Source organism: Budorcas taxicolor, chromosome 16 (genome assembly GCF_023091745.1).
Source record: "Budorcas taxicolor isolate Tak-1 chromosome 16, Takin1.1, whole genome shotgun sequence".
Classification (NCBI taxonomy): domain Eukaryota; kingdom Metazoa; phylum Chordata; class Mammalia; order Artiodactyla; family Bovidae; genus Budorcas; species Budorcas taxicolor.
In genome coordinates, this window is record NC_068925.1 from 73,637,667 (window position 1) to 73,652,999 (window position 15,333).

The 15,333-nt window shown below is 45.1% G+C and overlaps 1 protein-coding gene across 1 annotated transcript in view; it reads right to left on the reverse strand.

The window, feature by feature from the left end:
• Nucleotides 1-15,333, reverse strand: part of HHAT (hedgehog acyltransferase) — a 340,320-nt gene that overhangs the window by 78,145 nt on the left and 246,842 nt on the right. The window contains exon 9 of the mRNA XM_052654045.1: nucleotides 10,166-10,367. Within this exon, the coding sequence (XP_052510005.1) occupies nucleotides 10,166-10,367 (202 nt within the window). The remainder of the gene's footprint in view (nucleotides 1-10,165; nucleotides 10,368-15,333) is intronic.

The following is a 15,333-nucleotide window of genomic DNA, read 5'->3' on the forward strand; positions in this document are numbered from 1 at the left end:
TTCTCTTTAGAAAGTCTCAGACATTTTCATGGCTCCAAAATATAAGCTACATGCTCTCAAACATCTGTCTCTAGCCCAGACCTCTCTTCTGCACAATGCCTGAGAAGAATAGGTCAATCAGTATTTTATGATGTTTATAAAGACAAGCCCATTTTTAAAAAATATAAACCCTTAGCTCCTCACAGAGAAACAGTTTTCCGCATTCCATGTTTTCATTGCCTCTTTAATCCAAAGCAGCTACTGCAAAGATGATCCTGTCAAGAGACCAGGCAAGATACCTTGTTCATGAGCGGGTGGAACTGACTAATAATAGACTCTACCACTATATTACTGATAGACCAGTGCACTGTATGCATTGAAGCACCGAAAGAATATGCAAAAAAAAAAAAAAAGCAGGGGGGACGAGACATGTCTCACTAAGAAGAGTTCTCCAGCTGCAATGTGTCTCCCACAAAGGGTACTGAAATATTTTCCTTGATGAGCGACAAGGTTCAGTTCAGTTGCTCAGTCGTGTCCGACTCTTTGCAACCCCATGAATTGCAGCACGCCAGGCTTCCCTGTCCATCACCATCTCCCGGAGTTCACTCAGATTCACTTTCATTGAGTCCGTGATGCCATCCAGCTGTCTCATCCTCTGTCGTCCCTTCTCCTCCTGCGCCCAATCCCTTCCAGCATAAAACTCTTTTTCAATGAGTCAACTCTTTGCATGAGGTGGCCAAAGTACTGGAGTTTCAGCTTTAGCATCATTCCTTCCAAAGAATACCCAGGGCTGATCTTCAGAATGGACTGGATGGATCTTGCAGTTCAAGGGACTCTCAAAAGTCTTCTCCAACACCACAGTTCAAAAGCATCAATTCTTCGGTGCTCAGCCTTCTTCACATGCTTACTTTACTAGCATGTGAGATGAGTGCAGTTGTGTGGTAGTTTGAGCATTCACTGGCATTGCCTTTCTTTGGGATTGGAATGAAAACTGATGATTGGCTCTGCCTAAATGCTAGCAAAGTAATGCTCAAAGTTTTCCAAGCCAGGCTTCAGCAATACGTGAACCGTGAACTTGCTGATGTTCAAGCTGGTTTTAGAAAAGGCAGAGGAAACAGAGATCAAATTGCCAACATCTGCTGGATCATCGAAAAAGCAAGAGAGTTCCAGAAAAATGTCTATTTCTGCTTTATTGACTATGCCAAAGTCTTTGACTCTGTGGATCACAATAAACTGTGGAAAATTCTGAGAGAGATGGGAATACCAGACCACCTAACCTGCCTCTTGAGAAACCTATATGCAGGTCAGGAAGCAACAGTTAGAACTGGACATGGAACAACAGCCTGGTTCCAAACAGGAAAAGGAGTACGTCAAGGCTGTATATTGTCACCCTGCTTATTTAACTTCTATGCAGAGTACATCATGAGAAACGCTGGGCTGGAAGAAGCACAAAGCTGGAATCAAGACTGCCGGGAGAAGTATCAAATAACCTCAGATATGCAGATGACACCACCCTTATGGCAGAAAGTGAAGAGGAACTAAAAAGCCTCTTTAAAGTGAAAGAGGAGAGTGAAAAAGTTGGCTTAAAGCTCAACATTCAGAAAACGAAGATCATGGCATCCGGTCCCATCACTTCATGGGAAATAGATGGGGAAACAGTGGAAACAGTGTCAGACTTTATTTTTGGGGGCTCCAAAATCACTGCAGATGGTGATTGCAGCCATGAAATTAAAAGACGCTTACTCCTTGGAAGAAAAGTTATGACCAACCTAGATAGCATATTCAAAAGCAGACACATTACTTTGCCGACTATGGTCCATCTAGTCAAGGCTATGGTTTTTCCTGTGGTCATGTATGGATGTGAGAGTTGGACTGTGAAGAAGGCTGAGCGCCGAAGAATTGATGCTTTTGAACTGTGGTGTTGGAGAAGACTCTTTGAGAGTCCCTTGGACTGCATGGAGATCCAACCAGTCCATTCTAAAGGAGATCAGCCCTGGGGTTTCTTTGGAGGGAATGATGCTAAAGCTGAAACTCCAGTACTTTGGCCACCTCGTGAGAATAGTTGACTCATTGGAAAAGACTCTGATGCTGGGAGGGATTGGGGGCAGGAGGAGAAGGGGACGACCGAGGATGAGATAGCTGGATGGCATCACTGACTCGACGTACGTGAGTCTGAGTGAACTCCGGGAGTTGGTGGTGGACAGGGAGGCCTGGCGTGCTGCGATTCATGGGGTCACAAAGAGTCGGACACAACTGAACGACTGAACTGAAATGGGCTCACTCTAAGAAGGGTTATGGTCTGAAGAAAAGTGATTATTGACTGGTAGCACTTGATCTTTGTTGAAATGGATCCAAGTGGAGGACGAATGGAAGATCATGAGTCACTGTCCAACAGAATAACTCTTCTCAGACCAGTTTGCTTTGTAGTTCTTCAGTGAGTTAGTTGGGGCTGTGATTACTGACTTCCAGTGAAAAGGTTTTCTAACCAAGCCAACTGCCTGTTGATGAGTTAGGATTCCACCAAACTAGGAAATCATTGGGTAGATCATGTCAATAGTTTTACAATCTATTATCCTCTCTAGTTGACTGATCTCTCAATTTCCTCTTCAAAATCAAACTGATCAATATAGTTGATAAACTGAAATGGACATCACCACAGAGCTCTGCGGTCTTTCTGACACACAAAAGCATCAGGTCCCTCTGAGAACCATGAGACTGACCCTCCATGCCTTTCACTGGTGGCCTGTTTTCCTAATTAAGTCTCTACATAGATATTTTACTGCTTCAGAAAGAACATCAATCAGCTCAGCAGGACGCTCTTGGGGCAAAGAAGAAGGGACAAGGGCTGGGGAAGGAGGACATATTTAAATTATTCAATGAAATGGAAATCAGAGGTGTGATGGGTGAGCAGCTTGGGATGTAGATTCTCCTTTGTGTAGGAATGACTAACAAGCAGCCTGAAGGTGTCTTCTTTCAAAGCAGAGATCAAACCAAGAATCGGCAAGTAGTGTGTCTCTACTGATGCTTCAAAATGTTTCCACTTATTAAAAGATTTCCATGCTGAACACAAATTCTAGTTCCCCAGGAGAGTACTTATACAGAGAAAAAGCATGTTGCTTTAGCAGTAACTCCTCTTCATCCACCCTGCTTGGTACTTTGTCAAAGTGCCTTTTGTCAGCTTCCTGCAGCTCCGGGCTTCAGTGAGTCACAGCCAATAATCCCCCTCTATCATAAAGCAGCAGGGTACCAGGAAGGTTAATTGCTCTCGCTCTCTCTCGCTCGCTCGCTCTCTCTCTCTCTCTCTCTCTCTCTCACACAGTGAACATTAAAACAGCATTTTACCATCACTAGACCAATTAGTATTTATCCTGCTACGAAAGAATCTCCCCGTATAACGTTCAATAAGCCTCAGTTTTAGTGAGTTCTTCCAGTATCCAATCTACATTCTTCAAGCTGCTGCATAAGCTTATTTCCTCTTACATGCCCCTCAGTAAAGTCAGAAAATATATTCACTCCTTCATTCATTCAACAAGCATATACTGCATGCTTACACTGTGCCAGGCATCATGATGTGTGTCAAGGATATGATGCCGAGCAGGGCCCTGTGGGCCTCCTGGGCACAGAAGCCTTTTTGTCCTCCTCTGCCTGAAGACTCCAGCCTCCCTGACCTTCTCTGAGTTCCAACAGGTAGAACAGTTGCTAATCAAAGGAGAAGCAGCAATAAAGCCACCTGAGGTAAGATTAAAGGGGCCAGAAAGGTTCATCAAGATTAGGAGAAGGAGCGTGTAAGGCCCTTTGTTGCTGCTCAGTTGCCAAATTGTGCCTGACTCTTTGCAACCCCATGAATTACAACATGCTGGCTTCCCTGTCCTTCAGTAATTCCTGGAGTTTGCTCAGATTCATGTCCATTGAGTCGGTGATGACATCCAACTATCTCATCCTCTGTCATCCCCTTCTCCTGCCTTCAGTCTTTCCCAGCATCAGGGTCTTTTCCAATGAGTTGGCTCTTCACATCAGGTGGCCAAAGTATTGGAGTTTCAGTATCAGTCCTTCCAGTGAATATTTAGGACTGATTTCCTTTAAGATGGACTGGTTTGATCTCCTTGCTGTCGAAGGGACTCTCAAGAATCTCCTCTAGCACCACAGTTCTACAGCACCAATTCTTCGGCACTCAGCTTTCTTTATGGTCCAACTTTCACATCTATACATGACTACTGGAAAAACCAGTGTTGACTATACAGACCTTTGAAAGCAAAGTGATGTCTCTGCTTTTTAATATGCTGTCTAGGTTTGTCATAGCTTTTCTTCCAAGGAGCAAGCATCTTTTAATTTCATGCCTGCAGTCACCATCCGTAGTGATTTTAGAGATCAAGAAAATAAAATCTGTCACTGTTTCCACTTTTCCTCCATCTACTTTCCATGACACTGAAATCTAGTCAGCAACGCCATCCTTTTGAAACTTTGCAGAAGGGGTGAAGACTGTTGTTGCCCTGATCCTTATCATGTACCCCTGTCTGACGATATAACCTCTCCCAACTCACCAAGGAGGGGGACACAGTTTTTGAGGTGCCAGCCTACCGTGTTCCCCCTTTGCCTGGCAAAGTAATAAAACCACTCTTTCCTTCTCCTCCATAACTCTGTCTCCATATTTCTGTTTGACATTGGTGCACACAGAGCCAAGATTTTTTGGCAACAGATACAGATTTCTGATGTCGGGAGGCTTACCAGTTCAGAGAGAGAGATAAGGATTAAACAAGCTGTTGTATAAAGAACATTTCATTGTAACTGTGATAAGTACAGCTGAAGAGACCACATACAAGGTACCCCAAAGGGGTTACCAGTTGGGACCTGATTGACTTAGGAGGATCAGTAAACGGTACCCAAGCAAGCTGTCATTCAAGCTGAAGTCAGAAGGATGAACAGGAGGGAAAGGAATAGGAGCATCCTAGAGATGGAAGAGCCTGTGCCAGGGAGCTGGGGCTGGAGGGGCCAGGTGTGAAAATGAACAGAAGGAGGAACAGAGTGTGAGAGGAGAGAGCCAGAGAGCATGCAGAGAGGGAGCAAGACTAGGACCAGCCGAGGTCTTACAGGTCATCTTCAATACTGGGGACTGAGTCCCAAGAAAATGGGATGCCTCTAGAGATTTTTAAGAACAACAACACGGTTAGGTATTTATTTTTTGAATTTATTTATCTTAATTGGAGGCTAATTGGTTAGGTTATGTATTGAGAAGCATCACTCAGCACGGTGAGGATAACGAGCTGAAGAAGGCAGAAGTGGGAGCAGGGAGACCAGTTCACAGCTCTTTGGTAGACTGGGCAAGAAATGGTAACAGTGGGGTTAGGATGACTCAGTGGAAATGGAAACGGTTTTTAGAAATTAAGACCTACCTGGGAGGTGCAAAGTACAGCACATACAGGTAGGACTTCGAGAGAGGATGGCACAAAGGGCCACTTGAGGGGCCAGGCCAGGAGAGACCAGCAAGACGACGGTGGCTTTTGCAGAAGCAGAGAATGCTGGAGGGAGAGGAGCTAGCTGGAGTTACTGGGGACCGGGTGGCTCACCAAGTCAGTACTCCACATGCTAAGTCTGAGACATCTGTGAGATGATCAAGGGGGGAGAGGTTCAGTAGCCAGTTGCATATAGGAGGCATCCCACCAGCAATAAAAACCTTCCTAAATTACAGCAGAGTCAAATACTATATTCTTCTATTTTTTCTTCTTTCTAGAAAAGGGATACATTCTAGAACTATACTGCCCAAAACGGAAACCATTAGCCACGTGGGGGCTCAGTTCAGTTCAGTCGCTCAGCGACTCTTTGCGGCCCCATGAATTGCAGCACGCCAGGCCTCCCTGTCCATCACCAGCTCCCAGGGTTCACCCAAACGCATGTCCATCGAGTCGGTGATGCCATCCAGCCATCTCATCCTCTGTCATCCTTTTCCTCCTGCCCCCAATCCCTCCCAGCATCAAACTCTTTTTCAATGAGTCAACTCTTTGCATGAGGTGGCCAAAGTACTGGAGTTTCAGCTTCAGCATCATTCCTTCCAAAGAACACAGGGGCTACTTAGATTCAAATTAATTAAATAAATTTAAAAATTAGTTTCTCAGGGATGATAGCCGCACTTCAAGCACTCAGTGTGGCTCATGACTACTCAGATCGGACAGCACAATGGACATTTCCACTCCTGCATAAAGTTCAGGGGAGAGTCTTGCCTGGAACGTCAGAGGGCTTCCTATTTTCAACACTCAGCTCTAACTGAGTGTTCCACAGTCACCAAGAAATAAAATCCCACTCCAGGGAATTCCCTGGTGGTCCAGCGGTTAGGACTCTGTGCTCTCACTGCCAAAGGCCTGGGTTTGATCGCTGGTTGGGGAATTAAGATCCCACAAGCCACTCAGCATGGCAAAAAAAAAAACAACAAAAAAAAAACTTACTATCTCTTGTGCCCCAGGCAAAGCTTTGAGGTTAAAGAAGACGACACAAGAGAAGAAGGGATGATAATCCTTGTTATTCACATATTTTTCAATCCATCACTTAAAAAAAACAGATGAAGGATGAACGCATGGGGAGAGTGCGTAAGGGCCATGCGGAGTGCGCTCCCATTGTAAAAACGCTGTCAGATCATCGGGAAGATTAAAATCAGATGAAATTAAGTGCCAAGGAGGCAGTAAGTCTTTATTTGGACTGTGGTCCCCCAAATGGTAAATGTATGGCCACTATTTTATAACAACTGTTAAGTGGAGTGTAACCTTTAAAAATTGTGAATCACTATGTTGTACTTCGTGTATCTGTAACTTACATAATGTACAGCAATTATATCTCAATAAAGAAAAGAATAGGAAATGGATTCATAAAAAGAGAGAGGAGGCAGCAACCCAAGTAGGGAAACTGTTTCCTCAGAAGGCTATGTACATCTGGAATGCCAGCCGTGTGTTTTGGAAGGAAAACAGCATCTGTACTGAACTGTATAAGAAAAAGAGCAACGGAGGAAAACTCCTTGAGTGGACAGGTGGAAAAAGAACTAAAGAAGAAGCCCAATTTAGAAGCCTTAATTGTGTACTGACGTACTGAAATGAACTCAGACACACAGCTAACCATACAGAATACAAATAATAACAGGGCCTTGACCTTGAACTTAAGGAACTCCTGAGTCTAAGTAGCCGTAAGTAATCACCAGGCTGTCAAGAGGCAAGACAGGTGCTAAAAACAGGTTTTACAAAATGTGTCCTTGCTCAATACATAAGTAAACACCGCACCTGCAATATACAAGATATATATCTCACCAAAAAAAATTGCATGTTCAAAAATTACTGTACACCTAGGTGCTTGAACTGTGGGCAGAAGCTCAAATGGGGTGAACACGTGAAGGTCCTGGAATGAGCTGTGATGTGGTACAGCAGACATTCAAATGCTTCACCCTGTGAGCAAGTCATCTTACTGCCTTCCTCCATTTTTAGCCCAAACTAATAAGCCGTAAGGCTTCCTCTGGTGGCTCAGATGGTAAAGAATCTGCCTGCAATGAACGAGACCTGGGTTCGATCCCTGGGTCGGGAAGACCCCTGGAGAAGGGAATGGCCACCCACTCCAGTGTTCTTGCCTGGAGAACCCCATGGACAGAGAGAGGAGCCTGGTGGACTACAGTCCACGGGGCCGCAAAGAGTTGGACACAACTGAGCAACTAACACTTTTTTTTCTAATAAGTCATAGGTTACATCGCACAGTTTGGGTTACTCTTTTAATATTTTAGATTCTTTAGATTTATTAGTAATATAATCCATGGCTCAAAATCCACAGAACTCTTAAGATGAAGTTCAAGGTTAATGTCAGATCCTTTATGAGGGTACATGGAAATGTGTTACAGGGCTTCAATCTGGGCTGAAAAGAATTTTCTGGCCTTCATGGTTGATGCGGTTCCTGCTTTGGGGAAGACTACTCAGATTTGAAGGGTGAAGTGTGTAACCTTTATTATACCACTTTTTATGGTTTTTCTTTGTGTTACAAAGCCATGACTCTCATTGAAATTCCATTTTCTATTGGAATTCACTGACATTTCTTTCCCGCTGGTTGCTGGGTACTAGAACTGAATAAAATATTTATCTTTAAACATATACGAACATACTTAAATTCCTTTAGGAGTGATATTTTTGCTATGTGCTTTGATTCAGTTTTTATTGAAATCTAAATCCCTTGGACAGAGGAGCCTGGTGGGCTACAATCCATGGGGTGGCAGAGTCAGACACGACTGAGTGTGCACACACACACACACACACACACACAGAGCTATCTTTATAGAAAAACACTCAAATGTATTCTATTTTGGTGATGTTGACTTTTTGAAATATATTTGCTTTAGCTGCAAATACTGGGGGAGTTTACTTAATCGTTTCCCAGTAAATTTTTTGTGTTTTACTGCCTGCCATCAACACTGATAATAGCATATTTCTTTTTAGCTACTTTTGTCCGAGTTATTGGAATATAGCGGCATATTCAGAATTGAAGATTCCTGTAAGATTCTAATACGTCCTTTGCCACATTTACATGGCAAAACATCTGCTCGTACTTTTAAATCACCTAAACATGTGTGTAAAGAAAAATGCTTAATTTCCCAAGTTATTTTCCTAAAGGGTGTGAATGTGTCTTAAATCCTTAGCTGATTTTTATGGTGCTAAAACCTATCGAAACAGCAAAGATTAAAAATACCAGTACTCAGGATTGGCAAGGGCATTCTCAGGCACTCTTGGTAGAAATGCAAACTGGCAACTTGATCTACTGGGCAGTTAAGGGACAGGTAAGCAGCAGGCATGCAAACTTTACAGGTAAGAAAAATCTTTAACTTAGCAATGTTAAACATTCAAGAATTCACCCGTTATGATAGTCATCTCAATGCAACTGCTAACTGCAAAAAAAGTTAGAATAACAGGTCAATGATAAGAGACTGGTATAGCCACACAATGGAGTTCTGTAACACCATTAAAAAGGGTTGTTAGAAATGTATTTGATGACATAGAATAGAGTCCTGATACAACTGTATCTCTAGGATAATGGTATGTTTTAAGTGTTATACATGTATGTGTGTGCGATGTACGTGTGTGCGTGTGTATACAGAGGAAAGAAAAAATTTAGAAGAAAGGGTGGTCCATTGGTCAGGAATCCACCTTGCTACCGATGAACCTATGTGCAGGGCAGGAATGGAGGTGCAGCACAAAGAACGGACTTCTGGACATGGTGGGGGCGGGGGTAGGAAGGAGAGGGTGGGACAGATGGACACAGAGAGCACGGAAACATATACACCAACATCTGCAAGATAGAGTGCCACTGGCGATTTGGTGTATGACTCAGGGAGCTCAAACCGGGGCTCTGGGCCAACCTAGAGGGGCGGGATGGGGTGGGAGGTGAGAGGTGGGAGGGAGGCTCAACAGGGAAGGGGCATATGTACACCTACAGCTGATCCACGCTGATGTATGGCAGAAACCAGCACAATACCAAAATTACCCTTCATTGAAAAATGAAAGAAAGAATCCACTTCGCAATGCAGGGGACATGGGTTCAATCCCTGACCCAGGAATTAAGATCCCACATGCAGTGGGGCAACTGAGCCTGTGCACAAGAGAGGAGACCTCCACTGGCCACAACCAGAGAAAAGTCCACACACAGCAAAGATGACACCGAGCAGTCAAAAACACAGTAACTAAAACAAGTTTTGTTCAAAAAAATAATTTAGAAGGGATTTAACAGTGGTTTCTCTTCAGGAGACATCTTCCTTATACTCATGTGAATTTTCTAATTCTCATATAATAAATATGTATTATTTTATAGTTACAGCCAGTGAACCAGTGAGGTTGTTCAGTCGTGTCCAACTTCTGCGATCCCATGGACTGTAACCCACCAGGGTCCTCCATCCATGGAATTTTCCAGGCAAGGTGCTGAGTGGGTAGCCTTTCCCTTCTCCAGGGGATCTTCCCAACCCAGGGAGCAAACCCAGGTCTCCTGCATTGCAGGCAGACGCCTTACCGTCTGAGCCACCACCTCTTGTTCAGCTGTCCTGGCTCTGGGAACACACTGGATGTTGAGTCAATCTGGCAGAAATGGCCCACGTTGCAGGTAAACGTGATGACCTCCTCCCCTCCCAAACCCAGTCCACCCATCTTGGCTGTCCCTGCCACACAAGGCAGGACCTGCTCACCAAGCTGTGCTGGACGCGCGGCCTCTGCACGAGCTTCTGGACGCCGTTCTCCACGGTGACCCCCAGCCAGTTGAGGGTGGCCCAGCACCACAGGTAGTCGTTCCCGCCATGCCAGAAGCTCACAAACGCGAACGTCATCGCAGTGGAGAAGAGGGCCCCCAGCAGGCCATGCTGTGACCCGCCCGCTGGGATGTACACGTACCTGGAGAAAGAGGAGGCCGTGAGGAGCCCTGCGGAGCGCTGGCCCCCAACACCACCCGCTCCCGGCCTGATTCTCCTGCCACCCATCGCTATTCACCGTATGCAGACCCTTCCCCCACATCCAGGAGGCCACAGGGCGCTCCCTGAATGCTCCATCACACCAGGAGGTGGCAAGCACAGAAGCCTCTGGGGGATTCCCAGGTGGCACTAGTGGTAAAGAACCCCCCCACCAATGCAGGGAGACGTAAGAGACGCAGATTCGATCCCTGGGTCAGGAAGATCCCCTGGAGGAGGGCATGGCAACCCACTCCAGTATTCTTGCCTGGAGAATCCCATGGACAGAGGCACCTGGTGGGCTACAGTCCATGGGGTTGCAAAGAGTCAGGCATGACTGAGCGGGGGATACCAACCTTCACGGTAGGTATGTATTTTACAGCTCAAACTATCAAGTTTCGGGTAAACCCAGTATTTAAGCACAACTGCTGAGTTCAGGCCCCTAAACGGCAGGATGGCTTTTGCAGACGAAGGGTGCCAAGGCTGGATTCCTCCAGCTTTCCAGGCAAGTTGCCCAGAAGTAGCGACAAATTCACAAGTGAGGAGAAGAGCTCTGTGCTCACAGGGCAGCCAGAAGGCAGAGCCCCCCTTGGGTAAGTTCTCTACTGCTGAGACAGCTGTCTGACCACATACAAGCAGAACTGTGTTCTTCAATCAGTATTTTCCTGCTAGAGCTGGACCAAACTCACATTGTGTTGTCAGGATCTGGAGAGCTAGAAAAACACCCTCCTTGCAGTGGTCTCTTTAAAAAGCCTATCGGTCCTTGTTTATTGCTGTCAGTGCTTCTTTGTCCAACCTTATTCCATAAAGGAAAAGGAAACGTTCATTTCCTAAACACACCATGTGTCCCAAGAATGGCACTAGGCACTTTATATGTATCACTTGACCCGATTCTTTGAAACACCATATGCTGTTCTTGCATGCCAACCCACCGAACCCACTGACAGGCTGTCCTATTTATTATTTTAATATTTTGTTGGAAATGTTATTTTGAAAATAATTTTTAAATAGAACACTTTCATAGGCAAGCCAAAAGATACAATATAAAAACCATTCCCCAGTCAATAAATACTTCTAAGGACTATGATGCCTTCAAACTGTGGTGCTGGAGAAGACTCTTGAGAATCGTTTGGACTGTAAGCAGATCCAATCAGTCCATCCTAAAGGAACTAAGTCCTGAATACTCATTGGAAGGACTGATGCTGAAGCTGAAGCTCCAATCTTTTGGCCACCTGATACAAAGAGCCAACATCAGAAATGACCCTGATGCGGGAAAGATTGAGGACACGAGGAGAAGGGGATGACAGAGGATGAGATGGTCGGATGGCATCACTGACTCAATGGACATGAGTTTGAGCAAGCTCTGGGAGATGGTGAAGGACAGGGAAGCCTGGCGTGCTGCAGTCCATGGGGTTGCAAAGAGTCGGACATGACTGAGCGACTGAACAGCAACAACTATGTGATTATCAATATTTTTAAATGTCCTCCTTCACTCTCAAAGGTGCTCCAGGTCAGATGGCAAATTATCTGATCAGCTTAGACAGCCCCACTTTTTGGGTGAGAAAAACGGGGGCTGAGAACAGAAGAACCTAGATGCAAATATGCATCTCTGGCACCAGCCTTAATGTTTTCCATTGCACCTCTGGGCTTATTTTGAAAGCCCTCCTATCTTGCATTTCAATCTGAAACAAACCAGAAAGCATGTGAGAATGCACGCATTTCAGAAACAAGTGAAGCAAAGAAAATACTTTCTCTTGTTCAGAAACAAGACCGTCTCAACAATCAAGTCAGCAAATACCCATCAAGCACCCACTACAGACTAAGGAATAATCCAGCTGTGGCCAGGGATTTATTTAGGCCTCCAGGGCAGTGCTGGTATTATGAGACACACAAAGACATAACAGGTTGCTCCTGCCCAAAGGACAGGTATAGCTGGTTGTGAAACGACAGCAAAGAAATTCTATCATTAAGCTGACGTGGGAGTTGTTTGCTGTATCATATGGTACAAAGTAGACCAGGGGAGCTTACGCGTATGGAAAGAACAGGGTGAGTGGAGGCAAGCAAGGTGTTAGAGGCGTAATGGTAAAGACCCCCACCTTGGCGAGGTCTAGAGAGCGAGCGAGTTTGGCCAGGAGAAGCAGGACGCTGCATCATGGACCAAGAAGGGCTGGACAATGAGTCAGAAAAACCCCACCGACAGCCCCAGGCACAAGGGTTTTAACTGGCGTTGTGCTGCCCCCTAGAGGCTACTTGGTTATTGTTGCAGAATACTCAACAGACAAAAAAAAAAAAAAAATGGACCACAAACCTCTGCAGCCTCCAACTTGCAAAAAGATAATCACAGCTCCATCATGGTGCTCTATGAGGCTGTCCTTCACGTCATACAATCAGTTGTGTGTGTAAGAAGGTTGCATGTTAAAAAAAATGGAGTGGTCAAACCAAGTTCAAAAGGATAAGGAGTAACTGCTGTTTACAGAAATTTTGCAGATAGTAGTTTTTATAAAACAAGTTCATTCCAATCCTAATACTCTTCTCACCCAACACTGGTTTTATGTTGAGATTGTTGTTGTATCTCACTTTATCAAAATGAGCTGCACTGTGAGAGTTGGACTGTAAAGAAAGCTGAGCGCCGAAGAATTGATGCTTTTGAACTGTGGTGTTGGAGAAGACTCTTGAGAGTCCCTTGGACTACAAGGAGATCCAACCAGTCCATCCTAAAGGAGATCAGTCCTGGGTTTTCACTGGAAGGACTGAGATTGAAGCTGAAACTCCAATACTTTGGCCACCTGATACAAAGAACTGACTCACTGGAAAAGACCCTGATGCTGGGAGGAACTGGGGGCAGGAGGAGAAGGGGACAACAGAGGATGAGATGGTTGGATGGCATCACTGACTCAATGGACATGAGTTTGAGTAAACTCCGGGAGCTGGCGATGGACAGGGAGGCCTGGTGTGTTGTAGTCCATGGGGTCGCAAAGAGTCGGACACGATTGAGCGACTGAACTGAACTGAATGTATATTAGAAAACCTCAGTATAGAATAAAAACCTCTCCTTGTCCATCCACATCAATGGTCCTTAATATTAGATTCAACTCCCAAAAGAACATAATTCCAAGCTTGTGACAACGAAGTATCTAGTCCCATAATTACATGCACAGCTATTTTAGGCATCTCTTGGCATCATGGCTTTGCTACTTTCCTTCAATAATGACAGCCGACAAAAATCTGAGAATTTCTTTTATTCCAGAAACTCACAAATGGCAGGTCTCCAACAATATGAGGTTGCTTGTTTTAAACCAGAAGAGGGTATGGTCTCCCGACTGGAAAACCAAAAAAACTCCCTTCCTCTCTCTTAATTTCTAGAAGGCAGTGGATAAAGCAAGAAGGAAAATAAACCTGTTTCCTTTCACAAATTCCACCAGGCTCATGTCAGTTCCATGATTAATAAAAACAGAAACACGTCTCCTTTTAGAAAAGCAGCGGTGTGACCCCACTTACTGAGATCCGCTGCACACTGAAACTGAGTTCCCAGTGGAAAAAAGCATTCAGCACCACCTTCTCAGCAAAGCAAAACTAAAAAGAGTTTTGTTTTTTTTTTCCTGTCAGCAACTGTGGGAGATTGAGTCTGCACAAGGCCTGCCCCCTACCCCTGCCTGCTGGCTTCGTGGGGTCACTGCTTGCAAAAAACATTGCCTGGGGTGGTTGCCATCAACTGTGCCACCTTCTTAATTTAAAACCATCTCAAACAGAATCAACGCAACATAGCAAACCCCAGCTCAGGAGGAGGAACTGATATAAAATGTAGACGTTATTTACCATGTCTACTCTCTACTAAATAACAGGTGCTTTTATGTATACTGTTTCTAATCATTACAATAACTTTGCGAAGAACTAATAACCAGACCTATTTTATACAGAAGAGGTAAAATCTGAACCTAGAATGTTCTAGTTTCAGAATCCCCCAGGTCTGTGTTCTATGAAGCTATTTACCACAGTGAGAGCATTTTTTGGTGATATGTTCCTCTTGTTCAACCACATCTGCAGAGCAGTTTCCACAGAAACATCCACCAGCATTTTATTAACTGAAGAAACAGCCTCTGTACAAAAAGAAATCTTACTAGGGAGAAAGGTGCTCATGAATTACAAAGGCGTTTAGGCCAAGGAGGGCGTCTTCCCTGGTGGCTCAGACAGTAAAGAACCTGCCTGCAAAATGCAGGAGACCCGGGTTCGATCCCTGGGTTGGGAAGATACCCTGGCGAAGGGAATTGAACAGAGGAACCTGGTGGGATACAGTCCAAGGGGTTGCAAAGAATTGGACACAACTAAGCGACTAACACTTAAGCCAAGGAACTCTGGGCCAGAAAGCCACAGTTCAAGCTTTAAACAGACTAAATAGGGACTTCCCTGGTGGTCCAGCAGTTAGGAATCTGCCTGTCAGAGGAGGGGACAAGGATTTGATCCCGCATGCCGAGATCAAAGCCCGTGTACCACAACTATGGGGCCCGCTCGAGAGCCTGCTCCACAACGAGAGAGACCACTCGGTGAGAAGCCTGCACGTCGCAACGAGAGAGAGCCCCGGCTCGCCACAAGACCCAGGGCAGCCAAAATACAAGTAAAATGTTAAAAACAGACTAAACGGGTTCCTTCTGCCCCACAAGCAGAGACTACACCTTATCGAGGCAGGCTTCGTGCAGAAGTCTGACTGTGTAAGAAGTTGGGCATAAGAGGCTGATACTTGGGGATTGTTGCTGACTAGGCTATGGTTTTTCCTGTGGTCATGTATGGATGTGAGAGTTGGACTGTGAAGAAGGCTGAGCGCCGAAGAATTGATGCTTTTGAACTGTGGTGGTGGAGAAGACTCTTGAGAGTCCCTTGGACTACAAGGAGATCCAACCAGTTCATTCTGAAGGAGA